A 17,938-nucleotide genomic window follows, 5' to 3' on the forward strand; every position below is an offset into this window, starting at 1 on the left:
GTACTGGAATATAAATCAAACTATCTGTTTTAACAATCTTTTTTAGCAAAGTATTATGTTCTTCTTTAGTACCCTCTGGTTGTGGCATACTGGTTGATGGTGTTATTTTCTTTTCATACGGACAGAAGGAATTAAATTGAGATGAAGGCACTGCATGTTGCTTACCTTTATCTTCTTGAACTGTTTCCAATATTTCTGATTCATCATCTGAATCTTCTTCTGTCTCGCTTGTCGATTCAATGTCTGAAGAACTCTCTATGTCATTGTAATGTTGTTCACTAGAAAAATTTTAACAAGATGGACAAATATTCATTTTCTATACATTATCACTTTCATCTTCAACATCTGAAACTTCTGTAAGAATATATACATAAGAAATTTCAAGATCTGATTCTACAACAGACCAGTCATCCTGAAACTCTTCAATATCTACACAAGCTTTAAGTTTACTAGATGATTTCTGGGGGCAGTTTCTGGCAAAGTGTCCTTCCTTTTTATAGATGAAACAACAACTGTTGTTCCTGGGTTTGGTTCTTTTCTTCAAAAATATGAATTTTCTAAAAGTCCTATTTGGGTTTGATATTCTTTTGGGTTTGTATTTGCCATACTTTTTGGATTTCTTCTTGGAATTAAAAGGTGTCCATGGCAATACTGATCTGTAGGCATCTGAACTTGGAGTGATGTCATGCACTTTCTTCTGCCAACATAAATATTTTACCTTTTTTGGTACTCGAAACAGAAGATCAACCCAATAGATTTGATCTAGACTTTTCATCTGAATTTCTATATATTTCATTATTAGATCTCCCAAATTACCTGGTAATTTTGATAAAAATGAATTTTTTTGAGCAAGGTCATTAAACAGATTAGCTTTAAAGACTCTAGCCATAAATTCTTTACCAAATTGATCTAAATATTTTAGATCTTTTAATTCCATACGACTAAGGTCAGTGAAAAGCTGTTTCTTTTCATCTACTGGTTCTGGCACAAATTGTGTCTTTAACAATATTTCTAATGTGGACAAACCAGCTTCCATGACTACTCTTCTTTTTGTTTCTGATCCTCCCATCCACCAATCAAAAATAATCCCTGCCATCCTCTTTTTAGCTAGAATCATAATAGACAAATTGTCTAATTTTGTGGTGTCCTGCATTTGATATATTGCTCCTATCCAAATTTTAGTAGACTCTCCTGGATTTGATGAGTTATCAAGGTCTAAAATATAGCCACTAGAATTTGCTGCAAACAGGTCTTCTTCGATTCTAGGATATTTTGTAGCTTCTTTCAGAATATGGGCCTTATTCTGATTATTTATGGACGGCAAAATAAAGTATAAGAATTTTATTGCAGCTTTCTCTAATGTCATAACTTCCTTTTTAGACTCAAATGGTTTATCTATCTTATATGCCTTTGATGATTTTGTCTCACTGGTTAGTTTACCAGTGTCTATGGAAGTTCCTTCGCCTGCACTTGATTGAGCTGCTTCTTTTCTATCTTCTTCTAAATCCCAGTAGTTTGGAGCGGACATATCAACATGAAACTTTTGGATTTTCTTGGCCTTCTTTTTTTGTTTTCTTCTTCTCCTTTCTTCTCTTTCTCTTTTCTCTGCTTATTGCTCTTCATATAACATCTTTAGATTATCATTTATCAAATCAACTTGTTTTCCCAAATTGTCTAGAACATCCTCCGCATGGGAGCATCAAGTAGTCAAGTAGTTTCCTACCTGATAGACTTGATCCATATCATTGGGATCTTGAGAATTATGTTCTAACAAGGGAGCACAATCGGCTCTTGTGAGTGGCTGTCTAGTTCGAGATGAAGAATCACAGAACTTGGTTTTGGGTGGCCATTTCCCCCCTCTAACAAATCTTTTGTTAGCAAACTGATATTCTTCTATAGGCGGAAAATTATTTACATGAGTCCTAAACATTTTATTGACTGCAAAAAATGGTTTTTCTTCAGGAATATACAACTGACTTTTAGAACAGGGTGTACTATTGGAAGTAAAAGGTTGTTCTTCTGGTATAGTGAGTTGTCTATAAAAATATCTTCTTCCACTTTGGATTGGTTCTTCAACTGGTAATACATTCTTCTCTGACAAGACTATGGGATTTGGAATTCTAGGATGGTTTGGATTAGGTATAATATTTACACCACCATCTATAAGCGCCATTATCTTAATCTTACTATTTGCATTGTCTGAAGCCAAAGATACTAAATATAACAATCATTGGGTAAGGATTCCTTTTCATAATGCACACCTTCAATTTGAGCATTTCCTATCCCAACTGTTACACAATCTTTCAACACTGGCTGTTTTAATTTTGGATGGACTGTATTAGTAAGCTGGAAGGATGTTTGGACTATTATAGATAGGGATTCACTGTCATCTACCATGGATAACCCTTGTACTCCTATCAAGGCTTTCCAACAGTCTTTAATATGAACATCTGTTAGACTGATAGCATAATCAGGAAAAGTTGTTCCATGCTAACAACCAGATGATGAGTTCCCTAGAATGGTTCCTATTCTAGCATGATCATATTCATTATGCCTTGTGTCAAATAACTCTGCTATGCAAGGAGTATTTAATCCATGTCTGAATAGAGGAGCTAAACCAATTCTAATTGCTCCGAAATGTAAATAATAAAACCTTCCTTCCTTAGCATACTTTCTGAATTTTCTTATCTCATCTTCAGAAAATAAATTCAAACCAACTATCTGTACAAATGGACCTTTGATTCTGACTTTAATCTCAACTTCTTTAAAATAATACTTTTTTGATAATCTGAACATAACCGGGACTGGATAGACTTCTTTAGTATCTAGAGCAGGAGGATTCCAACTCTCAGGGTCTTCTACTTGCTCATGTTCAGTTACATATGAATCAACAGATCTACTTTCTACTTCTGATATTGATATTTTGTTAATGGTAGAAAAAGATCTCAAAAACCTAGCCATAGTGGACTGATACAAACTATTCCAAAAGTCGACTGAAGGAGCTTTTATCTACTCAGCACAATGTAAAACAAAGATTATTTTCGAAGGCTTCCTGGCTTTCTTCAGATTCTGTCTATAGAATGTATTTCGTTTTGTCAAGGATACATTTCACAGGAACTGGATAAGGCTCTGATACCACTCTCAGTGACTCTAACCATTCAAATGACAAATAGATATGTATAAAGACTGAACATAAATGATGAAGCTTTAGTGCATGCATGAATTACTTCTAAATAAAATCGTCGCTTCCTGAAACAACAAGCCTGATACAGATATCCAATCCTCAGGCGACCATGCGTGAGTCTCCACACAACCTCTCTCCACGGGCCTTCACTCAAGCGCCTTACAACTTAAACCTCTTTTGGATTACACGAACTGTCCTTAGACAGGCGGCCTAGTAGGCTTCGATATTAATAAAAGCAGAACAGAAATACACAAAGCTTATTACAACAGAGTGTCTCAGACTGAACGATCAAGATAGAGCAGATGGCTCGAATGACTAGAATGATCGTAATGGTCTGCAAACTCTTTCTTATATAGACTTTATCTATGCTAAACCTATGTAAGCACTGACGTCAAAAGGAAATTATTGAGGGTCCTGTCGGTATCTTTTTCCACCGACAGTGTCTACACAATCCTTCCCTGTACAAGGGAATCTTGTCACAACATGTGAACAACATTATCACATTGCTGAAAAAATTCTACCAGGGTCCCATTGGACTCCTAGTCTCCCACATCTCTTCTTATGATGATCCTGGAGAGGATTCGTACTCATCTATAATTTGGCGGTGGTATCTTTTCATCAGTCGGTCATACTGTTCCTTGATTCCTTCATTTGGGTCTTGCACATCTGTCATTTCACCTTTTTCTTTCGGCTGCATTATTGTTGTCCGGCGAGATGTTGCTGATGATGATTCTCCTTTGTCGATATTCATTTTGATCTTATGGAGGTCCGATTGTTGTGAGGTATGAATCAATTCTTGCTTTTCCCATTTATTCAAGAAAGGAAGAGCACAGACTTCAATATCAGGAAACGAATCTTTAAAGGCGTTCCTGGTTGCAGGCGATCTCTGTACTGTGAATTCGATGCCATCTAATAATTCCCACTTAAAAAACTAGAACATGTTAGTGGAGCTTTCATTAGCGTGCTGAATCCATAATCTACAATTTTCGTTCAAAATATCTCTATGTTGCCATCCAAGTTCAAAAATTATTGATGTGCATATCTTTTTTGAAATCATTAAACTGACAAGGTGGATGACATTATTATTCCAATTTGGAGACAAGACTGAAATGGTTACTAGTGCCTTCTGATTAATTATGAACTTGAGAGCTTTAGGCTCTCCTTGTAATCCATCTAGTTTATTTAGGATTTGTAATTTTTCTATCAGTGTTAGATTTCCAAATTCATGGAATCATTGAGCATGCTGTTTGATCAATTCTTGATTGTTACCAGTTTCAAAACTACCAATCATTTCATGACTGAAAACTTGAGCAAATGGATTTGGCTCTATATTGTCTCTGATTCTTAAACTATGAAAATCTCAGGGATAAGCAAAAGTATTTAAATACTGTACCGTTCTCTGTATGCACTGGGATACTTTGGTAACCTGAATTTTTCTGCATTCTCCTCCTCTGATTTCCCAATTTGCAAATCTTTCAAAAATTTCATACTGAGGGAAAGTGTCAGTATTGGCGCAATTTTCATCAATTCTTTGGAGGAATGAAGCTTCAAGCTCCTCAAAAATATCTGGGATTTTTAATGACACCAAATATTTTATTATTTCTTCAGTCATCAGAATTTCTTCTAAATCTAAAATCTTGGCACCTGTAAACAAACTAAGTGCAAAATCAACACTTCCTGTGATCTGGTAGTAATTTAAGACTCGGAGTGTCCAGATCATTTCTTTTGTATAGACACTAGACCATAAATCACATAAGCTTCTGAAGAAAAGCTTAACCTTCATATTTGGCAAAGAAAAGATTTTTACCAAATTTTCGTCTAGGCCTAAGTAAATGCCTAAGTTCTTTGATTTCCATGCCTAACATTTTTTGATCCACATATTTCTTCTGAGTCTAAAACTGATCACTTTCTCGATTTCATCTGTTACAAAACTTGCATGACTTTCAAGGATTCGAAATCTATCTACAAAAGTGGAAAAACTATCATCTTCTAGTCCTTTGCCTAGAATTTCAAAAACTGAATATTTACAAGTTATAAACAACTTATTCATATCTCTTGTCAAGGAATCTATCAAGAAATTTGAATTGCCTGGAATCCACTCTACCTCAAAACCAAACTGCTGAAACCAGATTTTCCAAGCTAGAATTCTGCCTTTTGCAATTTGTCTTGAAATCTTAGCAGACAAAAAATATTTAAAGTTTTTGGAGTTTGTTCTGATTAAAGACTTTACTAGGGTGAGATATACCTCAAAATGCTGAATGCCATTGAAAATAGCTAACGTCTCCTTTTCAGCTATGAAGTATTTTTCTGACTTGGTGTAAATTCCACAGAGGCATATCCACACAAATTATCTTCGACTTCTCCCTCGCTATTCTTTCTTTGCTCTAAAAGTACAACTGCCCAAAATTCAAGTGAAGCATCAGTTTGTAAAATAAGTAAACCATCACCTGGTGGTTGAAGCTTGGGTAAGTGCTGGCATTTTTCTTTGAGTTTCTTCACTGCTTCAGTAGCTTCTCTAGACTATCCTTGGTTGATGTGTCTTCTGATTGGAGCTGTCTCCTCTGATAGATTCGGGATGTATTTGTGGAGATAATTCAGTACTCCAATAAATCTCTGAATTGTCTTTTTGTCCTTTAATTCATCAGGAAATTGTGTTAACTTTGTTATCACATGGAGCTACATTTGAATAGCACCATTAGCAACGTTAATCCCCAAAAAATCAATGTTATCCTGAAATAAGGACATTTTTCTTTCTGACAGAACAATTCCATGCTTTTTAAGTTCTTCAAGAAAAATCTCTAAATGTTTTAAGTGAGTCTGTACATCAGGGCTATGAATCAATATATCATATATATGTGACTATAAACTCATATTTAGAAAAAATATAATCCATCCTTCTTTGAAAAAAGGTTGGAGTGTTCTTCAGGCCGAACGGAACAACTTTCCACTGATAGAAACCTGCTGGGAATATGAAAGCTACTTTGTGTCTGTCTTATGGCTGGATCTGGATTTGGTAGTACCTTGAATTCATGTCAAATTGGCTAAACACCTTACTATGCTGAATCTTTTGTATAATTACTTCGGGTCTTGGCAATGGATAATTAAAATTCTGAGTGATGGCATTAAGAGGTTTATAATTAATAACCATTCTTGGCTTACCTCTCACAATCTCAGAATGATTTCTTACTAGAGATGTAGAACATGCATAGTGAGATTCACTTGGCTCGATTAGCTGCTTTTTTACTAATTCTTGAATCTGATTCTTTATTTCTTGTTCATCAGCTGGTGTGCACGGAATCAACTTTCTCTTTACTCCATTGTCATGTAAGGTGACTATCTCCTGCATCGAACTTTCATTTTCCCAAAATTGTTGTGGATTGTCCTAGCAACTCTTTAGAAGTCTCTGATAGATATCCTTCTGCTCTGTAGACCAATTAGTATCAATGCATGCCAATTGTCTTGTTTTGCTTTCTACTCTGGCCTCATAAATTTGGAGGACTTCTTGCCAGTCATCTAAGTCTTTTACCGGCTTTCGGGTTCCTACTCTTTTTTGACTATTTTCATACCTAACTTCAGAATTTGCAATACTTAATCTAGGTACTGATATAGCTCTTTTCTTCAGATTTATTATCAGCTTGTCCTGGTTGATAGTAACAGGTAGCACAGAGTTTATGGATGGCATGCCTAACATCAAGCTTGCTGAAGGGTCGCAATGTTGAATTGTTGAGATTTTAATAATACTCCCCCCAACTTTTAAAGGAACATTGTCTATGTAATGTGTGAGCTGAACAGATCCTCCAATTCTCTCTGAAACCAGTATATTTTTTAATGGTTTCCACAATGGTTTGAACAGAGATGGTCTAGCTAGATTGTTAGAACCTCCAGTATCTACAAATGCATCTACTGAAATCCATTCACCTCTTACTTGCACTTGTACTAGAATATAAATCAGACTATCTATTTTAACAATCTTTTTTAGCAAAGTATTTTGTTCTTCTTTAGTACCCTCTGGTTGTGGCATACTTGTTGATGGCATTATTTTCTTTTCATACAGACAGAAAGAATTAAATTGAGATGAAGTGATGCAGGAGTATCCAGCTCACAGTGACGAGGCAGAAAGGACTCCAACCAGGTTCACAAGCGAGGAACTGAACTGTTAAAATTCTATTGGGAATAATTTTTCTTTTACTTTATTTTACAAGTCAACAACAGTTAGATGTCTTTACTTTTCTAGTTTAGGATTACTGTAGTTTCATTGTTGATTAAAAGGTAGTTTATGTAATTAGGAGAAATAACTCTTAACTGTCCTACAAGTCTTGTAATGTCAAAATGATTATAGTTACAGATAGAAACAGAAGTTATGTAACTGTCTTTGTAACAGAAAAAGACAAACTGTAAGCCTTAACTGAAGACAGAGGCTATAAAGCCAAAGATACATGTACTGGAAAAGGGGGGTTCAGTTCAGAAGAGAATAAGTTGAGTAAATTTACTAATAGAATTGTCAAGCATTCAAAACTAGAAAAGTACTGTCCATCAAAATTACTTTCTAAATTATTTGTTGATCTCTCATTCCTATGTTTTTCATCATTTAACAGACGTTTGTATTATTATAAACTAAGCACACTGTCATGGCTATTGTACAAGTACGAGTTATAGTTAAATTGTAGACAAGCAGAGAGAATCTTAAATAAATTCCAGGCCACAAGACAAGCAGTCACGCTTACATACAAGCGCACAGCAATACAATTACGGATGAGCGAATACGTTCAACGCACAGCCACTAAATGAAAGACAAGCAAACAAATTGAATGCCCAGCAACGTAACCGAAAGACAAGCGAAGACATCACAGGTATCAATCACCATAATTTTCTTTCATTAAAAACGAATTTCATTTACATTGTCCAAAATAGCAATTCATAGCTAGAATCGATAGGGTCGAGTTCCCTCACATATACAGAGACCAACATAGTTACGGCGAGTGAAAATTCAACCAGAAATTACAATTATACAGGTCAAGCATAAAACCCTAGGTTAGGGTTTGAAACAGATTTGTAACCGGGTTACGTTGAAGCCACATTTCCACACATAGAACTCAACTCAGAATGACAATGGCAAACAGAGGACCACACAGTGACCGGACAACCAACTATTGGACAGGCCGTCCTTCGAACAGTGACCCATATTCAGCAGAACATAACAGGTTGCAGGCCTACCAAAAGATACGCAACCAAATGTCGTCGAACACAGGGGCTTGCGCCGTCCAGGTCGCCTGAGAGGACCTGCAAGAACGAGGCATGAATGAGTTCAAGCCACAGAAAAGCTCAGAGGGACGAAACCCTCTAAAATCAACATAAAGACTGATAACGAAAAAAAAAGAAAACCCTTACCTGGAGAACGCAAGAGGATAAGCCATATTTTTGAAGCAGAGTACGCCACAGAGCAACTGAAGGGAGGAGGAACAATTTGGGGTTAGACCCAGAATGGGGAGCAAGTAAAAAAATTGAAGCATGGAGAAACATTTTACCTGTATCAAAAACTAAAGTCGCTTCCCAGATATTCCTGTGCTTGCAGCCACAGAGAAGGCAGCGTTACTAGAAGGCGAAGGAACCATAGCACAGTGCACCCATCATTTTTCCATATGCAGAGCTCGCAAACCCTCGGAGCCAACAGAACGATAAACAGAGAAGAGTCGAGAAGGCGCGTGAAGATTAGGGTTGTATAGTTTACCAAGGCAGGGTACTGTCACATTTACGTTTGCATTCAATGCACAGCTACCACAACTACAGAGCCGCGGGAGAGACAACAGTTCACCGCCACGTCAACAAACCAAATATCATATAAAGCGCAAAAGCTACGCCAAGTGGGCTGGGTTCCATCAGAGTGGTATCAGAGCTGTTTGAGTTGAAGAGATTTGGGAGAAATGGATATAGGTAGACGAGGACGAGGCAGAGGTGCCCGTAGAATGGCAGATGAGGCATTAAGAGAAGAACTCAGAGTTCTTACTGCCCGATTGGAAGCAGTAGAGGCAGGCAGGACGAGAGATCCAGAGTTAGGTGATGTGAGTGAAGAAGAAGTGGAAGTAGCGGCAGATGGGGCTGAAGGTGATTCACCAGAAGTGAAGTTATTGAAGTCTGTATTATTGTCAAATAGCAAACTAAAACCAGAATTACCAACCTACGATGGCAGTTTATCGATTGATGTTGTATTAGATTGGATTAGCGAGATGGACAAGTACTTTGAATGCGAGGAAATTAGTGAAGACCATAGGGTCAAATTTGCAGCAACAAAGCTGAAAGGACACGCAACCCTGTGGTGGGACAGTGTCTAGAATGAGAGGAAGAGATTGAACAAACCTCCGATAAAGACTTGGACGAGGATGGTAGCTAAATTGAAGGGCAGATTTCTGCCAAGAGATTACCAAATTGCGTTACATAGGCAGGTTCAGAATTTGAGACAGAGGGGTCTGACGGTGAAAGAGTATATGGAGGAATTTTATCGAGTAAATTTGCGAGCAGGATACACAGAGGATACAGCAGAAAGGACAGCCAGATATGTAAATGGGCTGAGGATGGAGATTTTGGATGAAATAAGTATTTTGTCTCCCAACAATACGGAGGAGGCATACCAGAGCGCGGTCAAAGCAGAGGAAAAACTTAACCGAAGGCAGAATGCCTGGAGAGGACGAGGGTCTAACAGAGGAAGAGGCCAGTCCTATGGCAGGGTCTGAACTGCCAGCAACAGTGAGGAAGCCAGCAGTTCGAGAACTTCGGGAACAGCAGAAAAAGGAGATGGAACGAGAGGTGGCAGATCGTTTCAGCGCGGCAAAGGAAATGGCCGTGGAAGGGGAGCTGGTTACCAGTGCTACAGATGCCACAAGTGGGGGCACCGCTCTTTTGAGTGCCCAGAAATAGATTCAACTGGACAGCGAGGCACATATCTGGCACAACCGCAGGAAGCAGCAGCACCCCCTCAAGAGGCAGAAAATGCCCCAGAAATAGGAGAAGCTTTAGTGCTGCATAAGGTGTTGTTGAAGCCAGTTGATGAGAGTATTGAGCAGACGCAACGAGAAGCTCTGTTCAGGATAGTTTGTAAATCGCAAGGTAAGTGCTGTAAAATGATAATTGACAGCGGAAGTACTGACAATTTGGTGTCAGTCGAGATGGTGGAGAAGTTAGGACTGAAGCGTCTGAAACACCCCAGTCCATATCAAGTTTCATGGCTACAGAAGGGACACCAGTTGCTGGTGGATGAGTAGAGTGAAGTGGAATTTCAGATAGGACATTATAAGGACAAAATTATTTGCGACATTATGCCAATGGACATATGCCACATCTTGTTGGGCAGACCTTGGCAATATGACAGAAAAGTGACACATGATGGGGTGTTGAACTGTTATATGTTCGAAAAAGATGGGGTTAGGCATACCCTTGTGCCTATCAGGGAAGAGAAAGAGGCAGCTGAAGTAAATGAACCTAAGGCGTTGCTTATGAGCGGAAAACAATTTTTAAAGCAGGTTGAAAACAACGAGATGAATTATGTTGTAGTCAGAAAGACAAGGACAATTTTGTTGCACACAGAAATCACAGATTTGCCTATAGAAATACATCAGATGTTGGAAGAGTTTACAGATATAGTAGTGGACGACTTGTCGGATAAGTTACCTCCCAAGCGGAGCATTAGTCACCATATTGATTTCATACCAGGAGCCAGCTTACCAAATAAGGCAGCTTATCGAATTAGCCCCAAGGATAATGAAGAAATCAGAAAACAGGTGTAGGAGCTATTGGACAAAGGATTGATCAGGGAGAGTTTGAGCCCATGTGCTGTATCAACAGTTCTCGCCCCAAAAAAGGGAGGAGAATGGCGGATGTGCACTGATTCCAGGGCCATCAATAAAATCACCATATGGTACAGGTTTCCGTTACCGCGTATGGATGATATGATGGACTGTCTGAGTGGGGCAGCTTACTTTTCTAAGATAGATTTAAAGAGCGGATATCACCAGATTCGGATACGTGAGGGAGACGAGTGGAAGACAGCTTTTAAAACCAATGAGGGCTTATATGAATGGCTGGTCATGCCGTTCGGGTTGAGCAATGCGCCCAGCACCTTCATGAGACTCATGAATGAGATGCTAAAGGAATATATTGGGAAGTTTGTAATTGTTTATTTGGACGACATACTTATTTTTAGTAAGACACGAGAAGAACACTTCCGGCATGTGCATAAAGTGTTGGAGAAGCTACAACAGAACAAGTTATTGATCAATTTGAAGAAATGTACGTTTTTGCAGAAAGAGTTAATTTATCTGGGATTTGTGATAGCGGAGAACGAATTAAAGATGGATCCGGATAAAGTGACAGCAATCATAAATTGGCCGTCACCGAAGAATTTGTTTGAGGTACGTAGTTTCAACGGATTAGCGAGTTTTTACAGGAAGTTTATTAAAAATTTCAGCGGAATTTGTGCTCCTATGTTGGAGACCATCCAAAAGGCCAGCCAACCTTTTCGATGGACAGAAGCAGCAGAAAAGAGCTTTCAGCTATTGAAAAAGAAAATAACAGAAAGACCGATTCTCAGGCTACCAGATTTTCAAAAATTATTTCAGGTACGTTGTGATGCTAGTGGAGCAGCAATCGGGGCTGTACTCAGTCAGGAGGACAAACCGGTGGCATTTTTCAGTGAAAAACTGAATGAGAGTAGGCAGAAGTACTCCTCGTATGACAAGGAATTCTACGCAGTGGTACAGGCGCTAAGGCACTGGAGGCATTATTTGTTGGGGAACAAGTTCGTGCTGTTTTCAGATAATTCTGCATTACAATATGTAATGCAGCAACACAAACTTAATCATAAACATGCCAAATGGGTGGAGTACTTACAGAGTTTTAATTTTGTGCTGAAGCATATCAGCGGGCAAGCGAATAAGGTAGCCGACGCATTGGGCAGAAAAGATTTACTATTGCAGGAAAGCACTGTGCAGGTTTTGGGCTTTGAACATTTACGGGATCTTTATAAAACAGACACAGATTTCAGAGAAGCCTATGAGGCGTGCCAAAATCCTTTGATAAGAGGAAATAGTCCTTGGTTGGACTATAACATACAGGAGAAATTGCTTTTTAAGGGAGGACAACTGTGTATCCCCAGCTGTTCTATGAGGGAGAACATCATTCGTGAAAAACACAGTGGGGGTTTGGCTGGACACTTTGGTATTGACAAGACCTTGGAGCAACTTAGTCACTTCTATTTTTGGCCAAGAATGCAACGGGACGTACAACGTTTTGCGGTTAAGTGTAAGGTGTGTCAACTAGCGAAGGGGCATAGCCAAAACACAGGATTGTATACGCCATTGCCTATTCCAGGCAGACCTTGGGATTCAGTGAGTTTAGATTTCGTGTTGGGACTACCAAAAACATAGAAAGGATATGATTCGGTAATGGTAGTGGTAGATCGTTTCTTGAAAATGGCACATTTTGTACCTTGTCGGAAAACTAGTGATGCCACTTACGTGGCCCACTTGTTTTTTAATGAGATTGTCAGATTACACGGGTTACCAACAACCATCCTATCAGACAGAGACGTGAAGTTCACGGGACATTTTTGGCATACCTTGTGGAAAAAGATGAACACCCAATTAAGCTACAGTTCTTCTTACCACCCGCAGACCGATGGGCAAACAGAAGTTGTGAATAGAAGTCTAGGAAATCTGTTACGCAGCTTAGTCGGAGAAAATTCTAGAATGTGGGACCGAGTGCTAGCGCAAGCAGAGTTTGCTTACAACGATTCGCCGAATCGTAGCACGGGTCTCAGTCCCTTCCAGATTCTTTATGGCATGCACCCTCGTGGAGTGCATGAGCTTCGGGATCTTGGTTTACAGGAACGACGGAGTGCGGATGGAGAAGATTTTGCAAATGCAATGAGGGATTTACACGAACAGGTGAAGGAAAAATTACAGGACAGCAGCTCGAAGTATAAGGGACATGCAGATTTGAGGAGAAGAGAAGTTCATTTTGAGGTAGGGGATGAAGTTCTGGTACACTTACGTAAGGAGCGGTTCCCTAAAGGTACGTACAATAAACTGAAATACAAGAAGATAGGGCCTTGTAAGATCTTGCGGAAGTTTTCAGCGAATGCCTACGAAATACAACTACCACCTGGAGTAGGCATATCACCTATCTTCAATGTGGCAGATTTGTTTCCGTATACAGGCGATCTGTTGGAAGAGAAGAAGGATGAACCCGGACAATCCACGCGGAACACCTTGGAAGACGGAGAAAGTTGGAAGAAACAAATGCCTTATGTCCAACCTCCTGAGATCGAAAGCATCCTCGAAACTCAGGTAGTTAGGCGTACTCGACGGAAAAATTATTTTCAGTACCTGGTCAAGTGGAAGAACCGTCCGATTGAGGACAGCTTATGGCTTGACGCCAGGCAGATTGAACGAACAGGGACATCAGTGGAGGAGCTCATGAACCGAAGTCATGATCTTTTCTCACCCCGGGAGCCTGATGCAGGAGCATCCAGCTCACAGTGACGAGGCAGAAAGGACTCCAACCAGGTTCACACGCGAGGAACTGAACTGTTAAAATTCTATTGGGAATAATTTTTCTTTTACTTTATTTTACAAGTCAGCAACAGTTAGATGTCTTTACTTTTCCAGTTTAGGATTACTGTAGCTTCATTGTTGATTAAAAGGTAGTTTATGTAATTAGGAGAAATAACTCTTAACTGTCCTACAAGTCTTGTAATGTCAAAATGATTATAGTTACAGATAGAAACATAAGTTATGTAACTGTCTTTGTAACAGAAAAAGACAAACTGTAAGCCTTAACTGAAGACAGAGGCTATAAAGCCAAAGATACATGTACTGGAAAAGGGGGGTTCAGTTCAGAAGAGAATAAATTGAGTAAATTTACTAATAGAATTGTCAAGCATTCAAAACCAGAAAAGTACTGTCCATCAAAATTACTTTCTAAATTATTTGTTGATCTCTCATTCCTATGTTTTTCATCATTTAACAGACCTTTGTATTATTATAAAATAAGCACACTGTCATGGCTATTGTACAAGTATGAGTTATAGTTAAATTGTAGACAAGCAGAGAGAATCTTAAATAAATTCTAGGCCACAAGACAAGCAGTCACGCTTACACACAAGCGCACAGCAATACAATTATGGATGAGTGAATACGTTCAACGCACAGCCACTAAATGAAAGACAAGCAAACAAATTGAATGCCCAGCAATGTAACCGAAAGACAAGCGAAGACATCACAGGTATCAATCACCATAATTTTCTTTCATTAAAAATGAATTTCATTTACATTGTCCAGAATAGCAATTCATAGCTAGAATCGATAGGGTCGAGTTCCCTCACATATACAGAGACCAACATAGTCACGGCGAGTGAAAATTCAACCAGAAATTACAATTATACAGGTCAAGCATAAAACCCTAGGTTAGGGTTTGAAACAGATTTGTAACTGGGTTACGTTGAAGCCACATTTCCACACATAGGACTCAACTCAGAACGACAACGGCAAACAGAGGACCACACAGTGACCGGACAACCAACTATTGGACGGGCCGTCCTTCGAACAGTGACCCATATTCAGCAGAACAGAACAGGTTGCAGGCCTACCAAAAGATACGCAACCAAATGTCGTCGAACACAGGGGCTTGCGCCATCCAGGTCGCCTGAGAGGACCTGCAAGAACCAGGCGTGAATGAGTTTGAGCCACAGAAAAGCTCAGAGGGACGAAACCCTCTAAAATCAACATAAAGACTGATAACGAAAAAAAAAGAAAACCCTTACCTGGAGAACGCGAGAGGAGAAACCATATTTTTGAAGCAGAGTACGCCACAGAGAAACTGAAGAGAGGAGGAACAATTTGGGGTTAGACCCAGAACGAGGAGCAAGTAAAAAAATTGAAGCATGGAGAAACATTTTACCTGTATCAAAAACTGAAGTTGCTTCCCGGATATTCCTGCGCTTGCAGCCACAGACAAGGCAGCGTTACCAGAAGGCGAAGGAACCATAGCACAGTGCACCCATCATTTCTCCATACGCAGAGCTCGCAAACCCTCGGAGCCAACAGAACGATAAACAGAGAAGAGTCGAGAAGGCGCGTGAAGATTAGAGTTGTATAGTTTACCAAGGCAGGGTACTGTCACATTTACGTTTGCATTCAATGCACAACTACCACAACTACAGAGCCGCGGGAGAGACAATAGTTCACCGCCACATCAACAAACCAAATATCAAATAAAGCGCAAAAGTTACGCCAAGTGGGCTGGGTTCCATCAGAGTGGTATCAGAGTTGTTTGAGTTGAAGAGATTTGGGAGAAATGGATATAGGTAGACGAGGACGAGGCAGAGGTGCCCGTAGAATGGCAGATGAGGCGTTAAGAGAAGAACCCAGAGTTCTTACTGCCCGATTGGAAGCAGTAGAGGCAGGCAGGACGAGAGATCCAGAGTTAGGTGATGTGAGTGAAGAAGAAGTGGAAGTAGCGGCAGATGGGGCTGAAGGTGATTCACCAGAAGTGAAGTTATTGAAGTCTGTATTATTGTCAAATAGCAAACTAAAACCAGAATTACCAACCTACGATGGCAGTTTATCAATTGATGTTGTATTAGATTGGATTAGCGAGATGGACAAGTACTTTGAATGCAAGGAAATTAGTGAAGACCGTAGGGTCAAATTTGCAGCAACAAAGCTGAAAGGACACGCAACCCTATGGTGGGACAGTGTCCATAATGAGAGGAAGAGATTGAACAAACCTCCGATAAAGACTTGGACGAGGATGGTAGCTAAATTGAAGGGCAGATTTCTGCCAAGAGATTACCAAATTGCGTTACATAGGCAGGTTCAGAATTTGAGACAGAGGGGTCTGACAGTGAAAGAGTATACGAAGGAATTTTATCGAGTAAATTTGCGAGCAGGATACACAGAGGATACAGCAGAAAGGACTGCCAGATATGTAAATGGGCTGAGGATGGAGATTTTGGATGAAATAAGTATTTTGTCTCCCAACAATATGGAGGAGGCATACCAGAGCGCGGTCAAAGCAGAGGAAAAACTTAACCGAAGGTAGAATGCCCGGAGAGGATGAGGGTCTAACAGAGGAAGAGGCCAGTCCTATGGCAGGGGCCGAATTGCCAGCAACAGTGAGGAAGCCAGCAGTTCGAGAACTTCGGGAACAGCAGAAAAAGGAGATGGAATGAGAGGTGGCAGATCGTTTCAGCGCGGCAGAGGAAATGGCCGTGGAAGGGGAGCTGGTTACTAGTGCTACAGATGCCACAAGTGGGGGCACCGCTCTTTTGAGTGCCCAGAAATAGATTCAACTGGACAGCGAGGCGCATATGTGGCGCAACCGGAGGAAGCAGCAGCACCCCCTAAAGAGGTAGAAAATGCCCTAGAAATAGGAGAAGCTTTAGTGCTGCATAAGGTGTTGTTGAAGCCATTTGATGAGAGTATTGAGCAGACGCAACAAAAAGCTCTGTTCAGGACAGTTTGTAAATCGCAAGGTAAGTGTTGTAAAATGATAATTGACAGCGGAAGTACTGACAATTTGGTGTTAGTCGAGATGGTGGAGAAGTTAGGACTGAAGCGTCTGAAACACCCCAGTCCATATCGAGTTTCATGGCTACAGAAGGGACACCAGTTGCTGGTGGATGAGCAGAGTGAAGTGGAATTTCATATAGGACGTTATAAGGACAAAATTATTTGCGACATTATGCCAATGGACGTATGCCACATCTTGTTGGGCAGACCTTGGCAATATGACAGAAAGGTGACACATGATGGGGTGTTGAACTGTTATAAATTCGAAAAAGATGGGGTTAGGCATACCCTTGTGCCTATCAGGGAAGAGAAAGAGGCAGCTGTAGTAAATGAACCTAAGGCGTTGCTTATGAGCGGAAAACAATTTTTAAAGCAGGTTGAAAACAGCGAGATGAATTATGCTGTAGTCAGAAAGACAAGGACAGTTTTGTTGCACACAGAAATCACAGATTTGCCTATAGAAATACGGTAGATGTTGGAAGAGTTTACAGATATAGTAGTGGACGACTTGCCGGATAAGTTACCTCCCAAGCGGAGCATTAGTCACCATATTGATTTCATACCAGGAGCCAGCTTACCAAATAAGGCAGCTTATCGAATGAGCCCCAAGGATAATGAAGAAATCAGAAAACAGGTGCAGGAGCTATTGGACAAAGGATTGATCAGGGTGAGTTTGAGCCCATGTGCTGTACCAACAGTTCTCGCCCCCAAAAAGGGAGGAGAATGGCGGATGTGCACTGATTCCAGGGCCATCAATAAAATCACCATACGGTACAAGTTTCTGTTACCGCGTATGGATGATATGATGGATTGTCTGAGTGGGGCAACTTACTTTTCTAAGATAGATTTAAAGAGCGGATATCACCAGATTCAGATACGTGAGGGAGACGAGTGGAAGACAGCTTTTAAAACCAATGAGGGCTTATATGAATGGCTGGTCATGCCGTTCGGGTTGAGCAATGCGCCCAGCACCTTCATGAGACTCATGAATGAGATGCTAAAGGAATATATTGGGAAGTTTGTAATTGTTTATTTGGACGACATACTTATTTTTAGTAAGACACGAGAAGAACACTTCCAGCATGTGCGTAAAGTGTTGGAGAAGCTACAGCAGAACAAGTTATTGATCAATTTGAAGAAATGTATGTTTTTGCAGAAAGAGTTAATTTATCTGGGATTTGTGATAGCGGAG

General features: G+C 39.9%; 1 protein-coding gene across 1 annotated transcript; it reads left to right on the plus strand.

Moving 5' to 3' along the window:
* The first annotated feature begins 10,500 nt into the window (after positions 1-10,500).
* LOC149256285 (uncharacterized) lies at positions 10,501-10,962 on the plus strand. The gene has a single exon (XM_089455295.1). It carries the CDS (start codon positions 10,501-10,503, stop codon positions 10,960-10,962), a length of 462 nt encoding a protein of 153 aa, XP_089311421.1.
* Positions 10,963-17,938: the final 6,976 nt, after the last annotated feature.

The sequence above is a fragment of the Pinus tabuliformis genome, chromosome 7, assembly GCF_031772625.1.
Source record: "Pinus tabuliformis cultivar Carrire ecotype Pingquan chromosome 7, CPIR1, whole genome shotgun sequence".
NCBI classification, from domain to species: Eukaryota; Viridiplantae; Streptophyta; class Pinopsida; order Pinales; family Pinaceae; genus Pinus; species Pinus tabuliformis.

Coding starts and splice junctions, on each gene's coding strand:
- LOC149256285 (XM_089455295.1), top strand. CDS start 10,501: ATGGACATATGCCACATCTTGTTGGGCAGACCTTGGCAATATGACAGA.